Source organism: Mustela nigripes, chromosome 7 (assembly GCF_022355385.1).
Source record: "Mustela nigripes isolate SB6536 chromosome 7, MUSNIG.SB6536, whole genome shotgun sequence".
NCBI classification, from domain to species: Eukaryota; Metazoa; Chordata; class Mammalia; order Carnivora; family Mustelidae; genus Mustela; species Mustela nigripes.
The window spans coordinates 19,647,901-19,663,278 of record NC_081563.1 but is presented as its reverse complement, the minus strand read 5'-3'; the positions used below and the strand labels follow the sequence as shown (position 1 = coordinate 19,663,278).

At 46.4% G+C, this 15,378-nt stretch overlaps 1 protein-coding gene across 1 annotated transcript; it reads left to right on the top strand.

Annotated features, from left to right (window-relative positions):
• The first annotated feature begins 11,606 nt into the window (after positions 1-11,606).
• Positions 11,607-14,869, top strand: LOC132022300 (heat shock factor-binding protein 1-like). Its single transcript, XM_059407609.1, has 2 exons — positions 11,607-11,705; positions 14,660-14,869. Exons 1-2 carry the CDS (start codon positions 11,607-11,609, stop codon positions 14,867-14,869), a joined length of 309 nt encoding a protein of 102 aa, XP_059263592.1.
• Positions 14,870-15,378: the final 509 nt, after the last annotated feature.

Genomic DNA, 15,378 nt, shown 5'->3' with positions numbered 1-15,378 from the left:
AGTGGGTTAAAGCCTCTGCCTTCGGCTCAGGACATGATCCCAGGGTCCCAGGATAGAGCCCCCACATCGGGCTCTCTGCTCAGCAGGGAGCCTGCTTCCTCCTCTCTCTGCCTGCCTCTCTGCCTACTTGTGATCTCCGTCTGTTAAATAAATAAATAAAATCTTTTTAAAAAAAAGGAAAAGAGACAGTCCTGGGAAAAGGCCATGCTCGGCTGTGGTCTCTTGTCACTTGTTACCAAATTCTTTTTTTTCAAATTTTTATTTTATAATTTGTGATTTTGTTATCACATTCTTTGCCTAATCAAATGTCACAAAATGTTCTCCTTATGTGTTCTTCTAGAAGGTTAACAGTTTTAGGTCTATGATGCATTTTGAGTTCAGTCTTATACCTGATATGAGGTATGCGTCAAGTTCGTTTTTTTTCCATACAGATATCCTGTCACTACAGCATCATATGTTTGAAAGAGTATTCTTTCAACGTAATTGAATTATGATGACACTCTTATAAAAACAAAAACAAAAAAAATACTCGATTTGATGAATTAGTGTTTATTTCTGGACTCTGCGAGTACAGAGAGTAGTACTCTCTACTTTCCTTTGATCTATATCCCGCCGACCCCTATTTTTTTAAATAAAGTTTTTTTTTAAAGATTTATTTATTTATTTGACAGAGAGAGAGAGTGAGATCATGAGTAGCCAGAAAGGCAGACAGAGAGAGAGGAGAAAGCAGGCTCCCTGCGGAGCAGAAAGCCTGATACGAGGCTCGATTCCAAGACCCTGAGATCACGACCTGCGCCAAAGGCAGAGGCTTAACCCACTGAGCCACCCAGGTGCCTCTTTCTGGTAGATTCTTAAGGGTATTTTTTTTTTCCATACACAACAGGTCATCTACAAATAAAGACAGTTTTACCAAAAACAGAACTATTTGAGTTATCTTGTCTTTAGTCGTTTAATCAATTACCAAAAGAGAGAGTTTAAACTTCCGCTATGGTTATGGGCTTTTATGTTTCTCCCTTTAACTCTATCAATTTTGCTTCAATTTTTATTTTTCTCTTGAGAATGTTTTATTTTCTTGGTCTTTTATTCAGAAGTAATTTTGGATTGCTATTTTTATCATCATTAAGAATATGAATTTGTGGAGATGCTGGAGACAATTATTGTGATGGTCACTTTTATGTGTCAGCCTGGCTGGGTCACTGTGCTTAGATATTTGCTCAAACATTGTTCTGGATGTTTCTGTGGAGATTGTTATTGGTTTTTGTTTTTTATAAGATTGACACTGAGGGGCTGGGTCATTTGGGCCTCTGCTTTCAGCTCAGGTCCTGGGATTAAGCCCTGCACTGGGCTCCCTGTCTATTTATTTATTTTTTTATAATTTTTTATTTTTTATTGTTTTTTTTTTAAAGATTTTTAAAATTTATTTGACAGAGAGAGATCCACAACTAGGCAGAGAGGCAGGTAGAGAGAGAGGAGGAAGCAGGCTCCCTGCCGAGCGGAGAGCCCCATGCAAGGCTCGATCCCAGGACCCTGAGATCATGACCTGAGCTGAAGGCAGAGGCTTTAACCCACTGAGCCACCCAGGCACCCCAGGCTCCCTGTTTAGTGAGGAGCCTGGCCCTCCCTTTCCCTCTGCCCACTCCTCCTCCTTGTGCCCACTCTCTGTCAAATAAATAAATAAAATCTTTAAAAAAAAAAAAAAAGATTAACATTCAAATCGGTGGACTTTGGGTAAAGTAGGTAAAGTAGGTTATCCTCTACAATGTGGGTGGGCCTTATGTAATCAGTCTTAATAAAACAGACTGACCTCCCCTGACCAAAAAGGAATTTTGCCAGCAGAGTTACTTCCTTAAAATCAATTTCTTTCTCCCTCTCTCCCTGTGTCCATACGCAGACACACAAATTTGGCTCTGTTTCCCTGGAGTACCCTAATACAGCTATTTTTCACCAATGAGTATTATTTCCTTTGTTTTAGCAAAAAATTTTCTTGGCTAGGCTGGAATGGCAAATCCCACTTCTTTTGCAGCCTCTTCATTCTGTCTGTTCCATGCATGTGTGATTCATGCATCAGTCAGAAATATGTGTAGAGGCTGCTTTCGGCAACAGGCTCGAGCATTGGAAACTTAATTAGGCAAAAGATCCCACAGAGACCACCCAGCTGAAGGCAAATAGGTTCATTAAGCAACCCACCTTAAGACAGCCATAGACCCTAACTGACCCATCACAACCAGGTACTGTCCCTAAGATTATCAAAAAAGGGAAAATTCCATGTGTCCCTGTACTCCCTCACTCTGCCCTAGAGCCCTGTAACTATGGCCCCTCACCACCACCTGACACATGACAGTCTCTCCTGTGCTGTCCTGACCACCACCCGCTTCTGGTATATTCAATAGACCCCTACCTCCTTTGTTCTCTCTGTGTGAATTCTTTCACCACTCACGCTTCCGGACGCTTCCGGCTACGACCCTATTGGGAACCTCACAATATGGGTCGACAGCTTGGAGATCTCCTTCTCTGGTGCTTTCTTTTCTTTTTTAAGTTTATTTGTTTGTGTGAGTGATCTCTACACCGAAGGTGGGGCTGGAAGAGATCAAGAGTCATGCTCATCCCACTGAACCAGCCAGATGCCCCCACTTCTTTCCTCTCCAAGGTTCCACTCTTCTCGGTCTTTACTGTTTCCCTGGCTCCTTTTTTCTTCCAGTTTCCCACATCAGAAGGACTGTGTGCTTTTCCCTGTGAAGCCAAGCGCCCTTTGTGTGCAACAAGGATGCACTGCACCCCGGGTTAAGAGAACGAGGACTTCTCGGTCTGACTCTGCCCGTCTGCTTCTGTTCCCTCCTTCTGTTCCCTCATCGCCACCTGCGGGCTCCAGCCCCAGCCTCAGCCCTGTCTGCCTTTGGCTGAGCTGCACTGTGTGTGCCCCGGGCATGAGTCAGCGAGGTGGGTCAGAGAGGCAGGGAGAGAGTGGATCAGATTCCGTTCTCTCCAGGATCTTCACGCAGTTCCTTTTTATAGTAAGCCCAAGAGTGGTTACTGCTTTCTGCAGTGGTGACTGTTTTCTGTTTTTTTGACATGGTAAAATTCTTTCTTTTTTAAAGATTTATTTATTGGACAGAGAGAGAGATAACAAGTAGGCAGAGGGGGGGGGGGGAAGCAGGCTCCCTGCCGAGGAGAGAGACCGATGTGGGGCTCGATCCCAGGGCCCTGAGACCATGACCCGAGCCAAAGGCAGAGGCCTCAACCCACTGAGCCACCCAGGAGCCCCTCACATGGTAAAAATTTTTATGACACTCAGAAGCAGAGTCTCAGCTTTTGTATTTCTGAAAAAGTTTATTTCACCTTTCTTATTGAAAGGTATTTCTGTTCTTGGTCAGAGGTTTTTTCTTTCAGTGCCTTAGAGATGTCTCTCCATTATCTTCTGGCCTGCATGTAGCCAGCAAGAGGTCTGCTACCATCCTTATCGTTGTTCCTCTGCACATGATGGGTTTCTCCCTGTGGCTGCCTTTTTTTTTTTTAATAGATTTTATTTATTTATTTGACACAGAGAGAGAAAGAGAGAGAGATATCACAGGCAGGCAGAGAGAGGTGGAAGCAGGCTCCCTGCCGAGCAGAGAGCCTGATGCGGGGCTCAAGCCCAGGACCCTGAGATCATGATCTGAGATGAAGGCAGAGGCTTAACCCACTGAGCCACCCAGGCGCCCCTCCCTCTGGCTGCTTTTAACATTTTCTCTTTATCATTGTGTTTTAGCAATTTGACTATGATGTGCCTTGATGCAATTTTTCTTCACATTTTCTATGTATGGGGTTTGTTGAGTTTCTCTGATCTGTGGGTTTATAGTTTTTACCAAATTTAAGCAACTTTCAGCCATTATTTCTTCCAATATGTTTTTTGTCCTCTCCTGACCTCATAGCCTCTTTTTGAGACTCCGGCTACATGCATGTAAGGCTGCTCAATGCTGCCTCCACTCACTGATGTTCTGCGTATTTTATCATATTTTGTTTTTAAACATGAGGCTTGAACTCACGACCTTGAGATCAAGACCAGAGCTGATGTTAAGAGTCAGAAGCTTAACAAACTGACCCTTTCAAGGCTTGCTTTTCAGCTTTGTTAGGTGGGATCCAGAACAACTCCTAGAATGGGACTAATCTGGCATGACTATGGGGGTAATTTTTTTCTGAGGGCTCTATGCCCGCTGTGCTGGGAGGTCTTTCTGCTCCTGCTGGTGGGAACACCAACTCTTCCCAGCCTTGCATAAGCTCTGCTGGCTGTTCCATCTCCTAGTCCTCTACCCAGCTTCTTTCCCCGTGGTGGCCATTTCTGTACACACATATACTGATCGGTACCCAAGCAACAATTCAGGGAGACTCCTCTGCAGGTCTCCAAGAGTTGCCTCTCTCTGCCTCTCTCTGTCTCTGCAGCAGCCTGGAAGCTCTCTCTAGGCGGTAAGCTGAGACACTTGTAGGACTCATCCCATCTGTTTCTCTTCTCTCAGGGATCACTGTCCTGAGGTGCCTGTTATCCAATGTCTTCAAACCATCATTTCATATATTTTGTTCAGTCTTATAATTGACTAAGGCAGAGGATACATCTAGATTCTGAGACTTCATCACTGCCCAAAACAGACATTACTTTTATTCTTTTAAGTCATCTTTTTTTTAGGGGCGCCTGGGTGACTCAGTCAGTTAAGTATCTACCTTCTGCTCAGGTCATGATCCCAGGGTCCTGGGATGGAGTCCTGAAATGGCTCCCCGCTGAGTGGAGCGGGGAGCTCCCTCTGCCAGCTGCTCTCCCTGCTTATGTTCTCTCTCCTCTCTCTGGCAAATAAATACATAAAATCTTTTAAAAAAAAAAAAAAGTAATCTTTTCTTTTGAAGCATAGCATACACACATGGAAGTGTCCAAATCCTAAATGTACAGCTCAACAAACTCACAGAATAAACACATCTATGGGACAATTCTGTGTCCATAAATAGAACGTGGCTAACACCACTGAAAGTTCATGTGCTTTTCCAGTCATTACCTGTCCTCCCAGAACAAACATTATTCTCACTTCTAGCACCACAGTACTTGTTTTATAGAAATGGAATTTTGCAGCATGTATATTCTTTAATGTCTGGCTTTCTTTGCTCAACATTGTGTTTGCCAGATTCATGCTATTATGTGACGCAATAATTAATTCATTTTAATTGCTGTGTCAATATTCTATTTTATGAATATATCACATTAGTCTTCTATTCTTCCATTAGTGGGCATTTGAGCTATTTCTCACTTGGACCGATTATGAATAGTGTTGCTGTGATCACGTTTGCACATTTGTGTGTGTGTACATATGTACGCATTTCTACCAGAACTGCTGAGTCATAGGCTAGGCATCTCTTCCACGTTAGCAGACACCACCAGTCTTCCCAAATTTACACTCCTATTAGCATTGTATGCATGTTTGAGTTGCTCCAAATCTTCACCAACACTTGTCATTATGTTTTTTTCATTTTAATCATTCCGGTGGATTTTACATTACATTGCCTTTCAGAACACCCCATGGGCATAACAAAACTACCAGGCGGAATGAGTGAACAGTGTGCCAGTTTGAGACGCCTGGGAGCCTTTCCCAAAGCATTCAGTAGTTACATTTGTGTTCATCAACATTATTTGAGCAGAATTTGAAAACTAAGTGTTAGATGATTCACCAGGTGAATACATAGTGAGAGGAAAAGCCAACAAGGGTATCCTTGGCAGCGAAAGTAATATATGGAAAAGAAGTCATAAAAGGACCTGGCTCAAGACTACCTGGTAAAATTGTACATGATTCTTTCCTTTGTCTATAGAAATGGCACCTCTAAGAATTACGCAGTACACAACCCGTGAATCTTTACACAGCAGCCATGTCTGTCATGCTTAGGAATGATAAGGAATTTGTCATGGCTGGAGGGCAGAACGGGTAGGGTAGAGAAGCAGAAGAAGATGTATCCAGCGGTGGGGCAATGTAACCGACTTGGATTTTGCCAGTGGCTTACTTTAAAAGTCGCCCCATGTCCACCCCCACCCCCACTAGATGAAGGACTGTGCAGGCTTCTTCCTCTTGGATCCGTCAGCGCCCTGAACTACCAGAGCCACCACTGAACTGGGGCTAAGATGAAACCCAAGTCAGGAAGGAGAAATGCTGAACACACTCCAGTTTGTCTTGCTACACAACTCTGGTCTCAACAAGCCGAGGAACCAACACCCTCTCCTTCCTCTATTTTGGGTTTCCTCTCTTGCAGCCTCAGCACACTCCTCTGCCTGGTAAAACTGGGTAAACCTGGATGGGAAGTTGTGCCCCACCTTCTTGACCCTTAGGCTCATGTTACTGAGTCACCAGAGGTGGTTTCTGGGAGCCCAAAAAAGTGAAAGGAAAACCCCAGGGTCCCCACATATCTTCCCCATGGCCTGCCAGAATGAAGGGTACCCCTCTAAGAGAATGAGATCCTTTGGGTTGACATTCTTTGTCCCTAAGTCCTCATGCCACTTTGTATGTATGTGTGTCTTGTACACTTGTTCGGGGCATTAGATGATTGCAATAGACCCCCGTCAGGCTAGAAGGAAGGGACTATCCACGGTAGACCAGAGAAGGCAGGGTCTCTTCTGGAAGGTGAGGTTCAGGGTCGAGCTCTGCCTTCCTTCCAGTTACCTGAACAAAGTGTATTCCATAAAGTAGAAACCCAGACTGTTGGAAGAGTTCCAAGGAATGGAAGAAGACTTTCTTGGCTCTGGTTACAAAGGGAGTAGCTCTGGAGAAGTAAGTGGAAAGATGGCACATCCCCAAGGAGGAGACAAAAGCCAGGACATGAAACCCAGGAAAAGTGCCCAGAGTGACACCAGGATTCTGAGACTAGCAGAAATATCATGAGACCAGAGGTCAGTGGGAGATTTGCAGGCCCTGAGACTTAAGTTAACTATGATATAGTAGAAACCTTTCCAATCTAGGTTTTTGGGGCCTATTTTTCTGCTGCTTCACAAGATCAACTTTTTTTTTTTTAAAGATTTTATTTATTTATTTGACATACAGAGATCACAAGTAGGTGGGAAGGCAGGCAAAGAGAGCAGGGGTGGGGGGGAGCAGGCTCCCCACTGAGCAGAGAGCCCAATGCAGAGCTCCATTCCAGGACCCTGGGATCATGAGCTGAGCCGAAGGCAGAGGCTTTAACCCACTGAGCCGCCCAGGCGCCCCCACAAGATCAACTTTTTAAAAAAAAAATTTTTATTTGGGGCACCTGGGCGGCTCAGTGGTTAAAGCCTCTGCCTTCAGCTCAGCTCATGATCCCAGGGTCCTGGGATCGAGCCTCACATCTGGCTCTCGGCTCAGCAGGGAGCCTGCTTCCTCCTCCTCTCTCTCTCTGCCTACCTCTCTGCCTACTTGTGATCTGTCTGTCAAATAAATAAAAATCTTTAAAAAAATTTTTTTTATTTAATGTTCTAAAGTTGTTTTTGTTTTTGTTTTTTTTTAATTTTTAGGTAATCTCTACACCTAGCATGGGACTTGAACTCAACAACCCGGAGAACAAGAGTTCCATGCTCCACTGAATGAGCCAGCCAGGTATCCACAAGAGCAGACTTTTTTTTTTTTTTTTTTTTTTAAGATTTTACTAATTTATTTGGAAGAGAGAGAGTACAGGAGAAAGACCAGGAGCAGGAGGGAGAGGGAAAAGCCGGCTCCCCACTGCACAGGGATCCTGACTTGGAAGGATGTTGATCCCAGAACCCTGGGATCATGACCTGAGCCAAAGGCAAAGGCTTAACCAATTAAGCCACGCAGGCACCCCAAGATCAACTTTTACATCAACTAACAGAAATATACAGCACACTTAAAATGTCCTCACTGTGGCATGGTTTTAGGAGGAGAAGTAGAGAACAAAGATACAGATTCTCCCTTCACAGAGGCTACTAAGTAACTGGAGAGAGGAGAATAAGGCCTGGGAAACCCCTAAGGAACAGTGCAACTGCTAGGATTTTTTTGTTTCTCTTTTAGCCAAAATTAAAATTATCCTAACTCCCTGAGCAGACACCAGCTGGGCTACAGTAAAAGAGTTAAGCATCCCAGGCAGAGAGGAGGAGCTATCCTGGGACCCAAAACTGTTTCCTGCTCATCCATAAATGTGGATGATCCTTGTGTGAACTGTCAAATAAACTATAATATTCCTAAAAAAAAATAAATAAACAAGACAATGAAGACCATGTCTAGTTAAATATTGAGTGGTCCAAAGGCTCCCAAGAGGTTCTAGGTGCTGAAAATTTCCGCTTGTCACTGGGCTGAGGGCAGAAGGGAGGGCAGGCTTTGGAGAGCCAAGCAAAGGGCATTCTGGGACAGGGGAACAGGATGGGGAACAGGCAAAGAAACCATCACCTTCAAAATCACTCCCATTTCTCTTGAATTTTAACTTTTTCAGAGCATCTTCCTAGCCTTGATGTACTTTTTATTTTCCCAGTAGCTTTAAGCAATTGGCAGAACAGAGATTCCCACTCACAAGGGAAGTGAGAACTGGAGAGTACCTGTTGCTCTTGCTTGCTGTCTCCCATCTTCTGCAACAGGGACCCCATTTTTCCCTGACAAAGCGCTTTCTCCACTCTCAGACTCCCAACCAGAACTGGCCCACCACTTACCACAGTACTTCAGGGAGGGGAACATGATCCAAGCCCGCCAATGAGAAACATCCAGAACCTTTGCTGGAACACCTGAAGAAGAAGAAAAAAAAAGCCAACACAGAGAAGTGAGTCATTACATTTCCTTGATGTAAGCTAGTTTGAATTTAGTTTTTGTTACTTGCTATTGAAAGAGTCCTGATTCGAGGGCACCTGGGTGGCTCAGTTGGTTAAGCATCCAACTCTTGGTTCCCGCTCAGGTTATGATCTCAGGGTTGTGAGACCAAGCCCCACATGCTTAGAAGTATATTTAAATTTAGAGAGTCAATTAACAACAGGGAACTAGAATATAGGTTTTTTTGTTTCTGATCCTGTGCTCTTAGACAAAGTGTAATGCTTAGAGTCAATTAGTGTGGCAAACAATTATTAAGCCTGGTGGGGCCAGGCCAAAAGAAATGCTAGGGAAGCTGGACAAAGAGTAGGAAGCCTGGGGCACCTGGGTGGCTCAGTGGGTTGGGCTGCTGCTTTCGGCTCAGGTCATGGTCTCAGGGTCCTGGGTTCAAGTCCAAGTCTGCTCAGCAGGGAGCCTGCTTCCCTCTCTCTCTCTCTGCCTGCCTCTCTGCCTACTTGTGATCTCTCTGTATCAAATGGATGGATAAAATCTTTAAAAAAAAAAAGTGTAGGAAGCCCGATAATGTTCTGGAACAACTTAAAAGAGATATTTAAAGAAAATAATGGGGTGCCTGGGTGGCTCAGTTAAGCCATTGCCTTCGGCTCAGGTCATGATCTCGGGGTCCTGGGATCGAGTCCCACATCGGGCTCTCTGCTCAGCAGGGAGCCTGCTTCCTTCTCTCTCTCTCTCTCTCTCTGCCTGCCTCTCTGCCTACTTGTGATCTCTCTGTGTCAAATAAATAAATAAAATCTTTAAAAAAAAAAAAAAGAAAGAAAATAATGGCACAGACAGAGTTCTGTTTCCTAACATGGGGATGGTTAGAGCCCATAATCATTCATGCTAAATTAGGCATATATGTTTTCTGTTTTTCTTGACCCTGGCAAGTTTTTCTCAATACACGGTATACTAAATAATTTTTTTTAAATAATGTAGTTCAAACTTTTCCTTTTTTTTTTTAAGATTTATTTATTTGACACAGAGAGATCACAAATAGGTGGAGAAGCAAGCAGAGAGAGAGGGGCAAGCAGGCTTCCTGCTGAGCAGAGAGCCCAATGAGGGGCTTGATCCCAGGACCCTGAGACCATGACCTGAGCTGAAGGCAGAGACTTAACCCACTGAACCACCCAGGCACCCCCTGAATAATTTTTTTAAAGATTTATTTACTCATTTATTTGAGAGATAGAGATAGCATACACATGCACATGAGTTGGGGAAGGGACAGATGGAGAGGAGGAAGCAGACTCTACAGTGAGTAAGGAGCCCAAGGCAGGGCCAGATCCCAGGACCCCAAAATCATGACCTGAGCTGACGTCAGACACTGAACAGACTGAGCCACCCAGGCACACCTCCCCACAATAATTTTTTTTTAAGATTTTATTTATTTATTTGACAGAGAACACAAGTAGGCAGAGAGGCTGGGGGGGGTGGGGGTTGCAGAGTAGGCACTCTGCTGCTCAGAGAGCCCAATGCGGGGCTCTATCCCAGGACCCTGAGATCATGACCTGAGCCGAAGGCAGAGGCTTAACCCACTGAGCCACCCAGGCGCCCCCCCCAATAATTTATTTAAATGAAAAAGAAAATAAATAATGTGGCAGGTCTGGTCTATAGAATGGGGTGGAAGAGAGAGACCCTGGCATCAGAGACACAGGAAGGAAGCTTGGTTCTGAGGCAGAGGCTTGGGATAAGGAAGGTATGGAGTAGAAGGTGGAGAGGAATAGAGATGGAAGGGGATGGGAAAAGTAAGAGGTACTTCCTGAGTGAACGAGAGCATGAGAAAAATGAACTCCAAATACTGGCAATGATGGTGGAGACAGGGCAGCTGAGAGTGAAAGACCTAGCTGGGGATGGTAAGTTGGGGGGGTGAGGGGAAGGTTGGTTTCATTTGGAATCCACCCAGGTGGGAATGCCCAAACTGTCATGGTATCATTTGGTTGGAAGGAATGGAAGCCTCCTCCCGCCAGCTCAGTTGGGGAACTGGAAAGTCAAAGAGGCTCTTCCCTCTGTATCTCTGGGTCCGTGGGATCTTCCCCCTGCTCTTCTCTGCCTCTGCAGTCCACTTTCTTCCGTTTTCCAGGAGGGAAGGCACACCTGGCAGAAGAAGCTGGAGCGCCCTGGGAACCCCACAGGGAGGCAAGGTTACTCTCAAAGCAGCCGAGAGAAGCGCCAGAAGGAAAGACTATTAAAAGTGTCTAGAGGTGACCAACTGGGTGACAAACAGGTCCTGATGGGGGCAAGCTCTAAGGTCTGTGTTCGAAGAAAGCAGGAGAAAAGAGAGGCTGGTTTTAGTCTGGGAAGGAGAGGCAGGGGGAGACCCGAGCCCAGCAGCGCTGCTGTGGATGAGGGCGAGAGGGCCTGTGGCCAGTGACATTCTCCCCAGGATTCTTGCTTTCCCATCCCCACACCACCCCCACCCCCTCCCACTGCCCTGCAGCCTCCCTTGCTTCACTCCAGGCTCTTTAAAAGCTGCCCCAGTGCCTCGCAGCTTGCTCTGCTGGGACGCCTTAAAGTGCTAGCGAGGCCCCCAATTTTCTGGTTGGCGCTAGCCAGGCCCTACATATCCTCCAGTTCATTCATCCTTCATTCATTCATTCCTATAGAGAATATTCATTCGGTGCCAATTACTTGCCTGGTGGTGGGGATGTGATGTTGAGAGAGATGAACGAGGCAGAGGCTCTCTGTAGGAACAGCGGGAACCTCTCGGTCCCGAGACGCCACGCGCTCATCGCGCACGCACATGCGCACCTGGGCACGTGCGCACCTGGGCACGTGCGCACCTGGGCACGTGCGCACCTGGGCACGTGCGCACATGCGCAGACGTCCATGCTTGATTTCCGGGGCAGAGCCTCCCCAAAGCGTGGGACCGGGACCCCAGCTGCCCGGCGTGTGGTCTCTGTGGGACACAGACAGATGGAGAGGAAGGTCAGCCTGTAACTTATAAGAGGCAGCTGGGGAGGAAGAAGGGTCAGGCATCCCGCAGGGGGCACCCCAGATGTACACATCAGCCACCTGGCCATTTGCTAGTGGCCTCGGAAGTACGTAACTCTGAAGGGCAGGCACCCCGTGGAGAAGAGCATCCTGCCAGGATCTCAGGTTCTGGGCCACTTCAGGCAGTTCTGGGGGGCAAGCCTCTTTCCAGAAGGCCAGGGAGGGACCCAGGGACCTGGTTCCAACTTGTACATGCCTGCTAAGTCGTATCCCTTCACTGAATCCTGGCGTTCTCCTGGAGCATGAAGCTCCCCGCCTGGAGAGGGGAGTCTCTGGGCAGGACCCTGACGTCCTATATATGCAAGGTGCCAGCGACTTAGGGCTCCAGCTGGTTGAACACGCAAGGGTTTTGGTGATGGAAGATCCCAGAATTTTCCTTTCTTTCTCTTATTGAGAGAAATCTCAAGATTTCAAGAGAAATCTCTTATTATTTCTTTCTTATTTCTTTCTCTTATTTCCTTTCTTTCTCACATTGTATAATGGATAATTATACAAAGTAGGAGCACCTGGGTGGCTCAGCGGGTTAAGCCTCTGCCTTCAGGTCTCAGGGTCTTGGAGTGGAGCCCTGAATGAAGCTCTCTGCTTAGCAGGGAGCCTGCATCCCCCTCTCCCTCTGCCGGTCTCTCTGCCTACTTGTCTTTGTCAAATAAATAAAGGAAATCTTAAAAAAAAAAAAAAAAGAATTATACAAAGCAAATGAAGAGTAAAGAGGAGAAAGAAGGGAGAAGGCGAAAAGAAAAGAATGAGCAGATGAGGAAGGAAGAGGTAGAGAAGAAAAACATTTCTTAAAAAAACACAGCTCTGATCACAGTATTTCCCCCACTTTTAGTAACTTCCCATGCTCATGAGGTAACTACAGCCTTCTTTTCTCTCTCCCTGACTTCCCCACCACTTCCACTCATATGGGGGTTCTGGGGCCTGCTCGGGTGTGTTCACATATCTTGTGGGAAATTGCCCCATGGGGTTGCAGCAACTGAAACAGGGAGCGCCATAATGGGCCCATCCTAAGGAGCATAGCACTACAGAAAGGGGGTTTTAGTCCTGGCTCTGCGACTCTAGGACCATGGGAAAATTGTGGTCTCTAAGACTCCTTTTCTTCACCGGCTCAGTGGTCAGGGCGAATGATCCCTGCCCTGCTTCGCTGGGTATTGTGGGGCTCAGGTGAGATAAAAAGCCTGGAAACCCTTTGTAAATTCTCAAGTACTGAACAAATAAAGGATTGTTCCTACTACCAAGTGAAGTACCTCGAGAAGTGTCAGCGGCCTACCCCTTTCCTATACCAGCGCTTTTCTAATAACCCTTATGTCATGACAACACTTTAAGCTTTTCCAAGTACTTCTATATACATGTGTCCCTTGTTCTGACTCTGTCACGGTGCAGGAGCTGGGCAGGGCTGCCCCTTGCTGGGCCTACCCAGGCACAGGCTCAGAGGGGTGAAGTCACCAGGAGGCCCAGTGTCACGGGGCACACGGTGGCCGAGCCAGGCCAGAGCTCAGGTTTTCTGATTCCAACTCAGAGCCTGCTCCCAGCTCCTGGAGCCACGCCGCTCCGCACTCATAACAGCTGTTGTTCTCTTTCACTTCTAAACCTTCAGAGGGTACAGACTGGATCTTCTAAGGGCATTAACTTCCCCTTGGCATTTAGCATGGCCTTTGGGTGAAACTATTGCAGAGAACCCCAGAACTTTTACCGGAGACACAGACTTGGGTTTTGAAAACCTTGCCCTGGCCTGTGGGCATTTGTTCCAGCTTCTTTGTCACTCCTCTGGGACAGCAGTCAGCCACCACTCAGGCCAGAGGTGTGCATTTGGACCACTGTGCAATCCTTCCTCCCAACACTATTTGATGTCTCCCTCTCACAGCTAGAGAGTGTATTCCGTGTCCAGCCGCTGGGCGGGCAGAGGCAGAGAATCACACACATGCTCCCTGACTCAGAGTGGGAGAAACAGCATCGCATGAGAAGCAGCAAAGAGTATGGTGTAGTGCCCTGGGATGCGGGGGAAGGTGACAGGATGACCCTCCAGGATGAGAGCCACAATGAGGAGCTCAGAAAGGCAGAGATCCCTGGGGACATGGGAAGACACTGAGGAAAGCTTCCTGGCTGAGGACACCCGCATCCCCCTCCCCCATGGCAGTCCCTGTGTCAGACTGAAACATTCCTGCACTTTGTGAATCACCCCAGGAAACCGCCCCTGCAACATTCCAGGATGCAGAAGCCAAGTCCTTGGTCTGACAGTGGATTGGCGGTGGTAGACCAGGGCAAAGGGCACCAGACCCAGCAGTCTGCAGATGCAGGAGTCTGTGCCTTGATCAGCACAGGTCAGATGAGGCAGAGAGAGTCGGGTGCTTTTCCTGTCAAGGTCAAATGCCAGAGTGGCCAGAGTTTCGCCTCAGCTCAGGTCTCTTGACTTTATCCTGTAGGCCCCTCCCAACTTAGGTGATGATGGCAAGCTTGGCTGACAGGCAAGGGAAGAACCTTATGGAATTCAGGAGCAGAGCAAAGCTAGAATGTTAGGGGGCAATACCTCTCACCCCACCTCACCCTCGCTTCCTTTGCCTGAGTCCCAGAGGGCTTGGATGAGGTTGTTCCCACATTTAAAATAGTGTTTGAAAAGAGAAAAACAAAAGGGTCACCTTCAATGAGCAAACAATAGATAGAATATTCTGAAATAAATTATAAAGTGGCTGCCATCTAAAACAATAACTGAGCAGAGAGCCTGATGCGGGGCTCGATCCCAGGACCCTGGGATCATAACCTGAGCCGAAGGCAGACATTTAACCAACTAAGCCACCCAGGCACCCCCAACAATGGTGCTTTTAGAGTCTAGGTGATGGTTGAGACTTCACTGGCAAGCTGAGAATGGGACAGACAGCCAAGACTGACCCCAGCACTTGCTGGATCTCACCTTGGTCATGCAGACACTCCCGCAACAGATGCAAGATAAACATCGGACTATGTCCAACCAGATCATGGGAAGAATTGTTGGCATGAGTAGTCCCATTGACGACCTAGAGGAAAATAGTGAGAACCTCGTGACACAGGCTGGGGTGGAAGAAACGGAAGATGAAGATAAGATACCTGGCACACCAAAGAGTTGAAAGTTGCTAATTTACACTGAAATCCTGAACACCATTTTTACAATCCAAGAGAAGACTGAAAGGCTTTTTGAAGCAACTGCTATGGGTAAACAGGTTTTCTATGATAAAGTGTGCATTCTTCTATCATACACTGTCTAGTGAGTTTATACAGTGATTCCCCCCAGTTTCTTGAACATGGTAACTTCACATCTTGGACCTTGGTCAGTTATGCGGCTTAATATTAAACACCCAAACTTGGCAGGTTCTGTATAAAATTGTCAAAATTTTTGGTGTAAAAAAATAAAACAACAGTTTTAGAAAATAATATAGGAAAATATCTTTGTGACCTTGGGTAGAGGAAGAGTTTTAAAGATTTTTTTTTTTAATTGACCCTACTGAGCCACTCTGGCGCCCCAGAGGAAGAGTTTCAAAGCAAAACATGAAAAGCACTAATCAAAGAAAAAGATTGAGAAATATGTCTGCATTCAATTTAAGGAATCCTGGATAGAAAAGGGCATCATGAAAAGAAT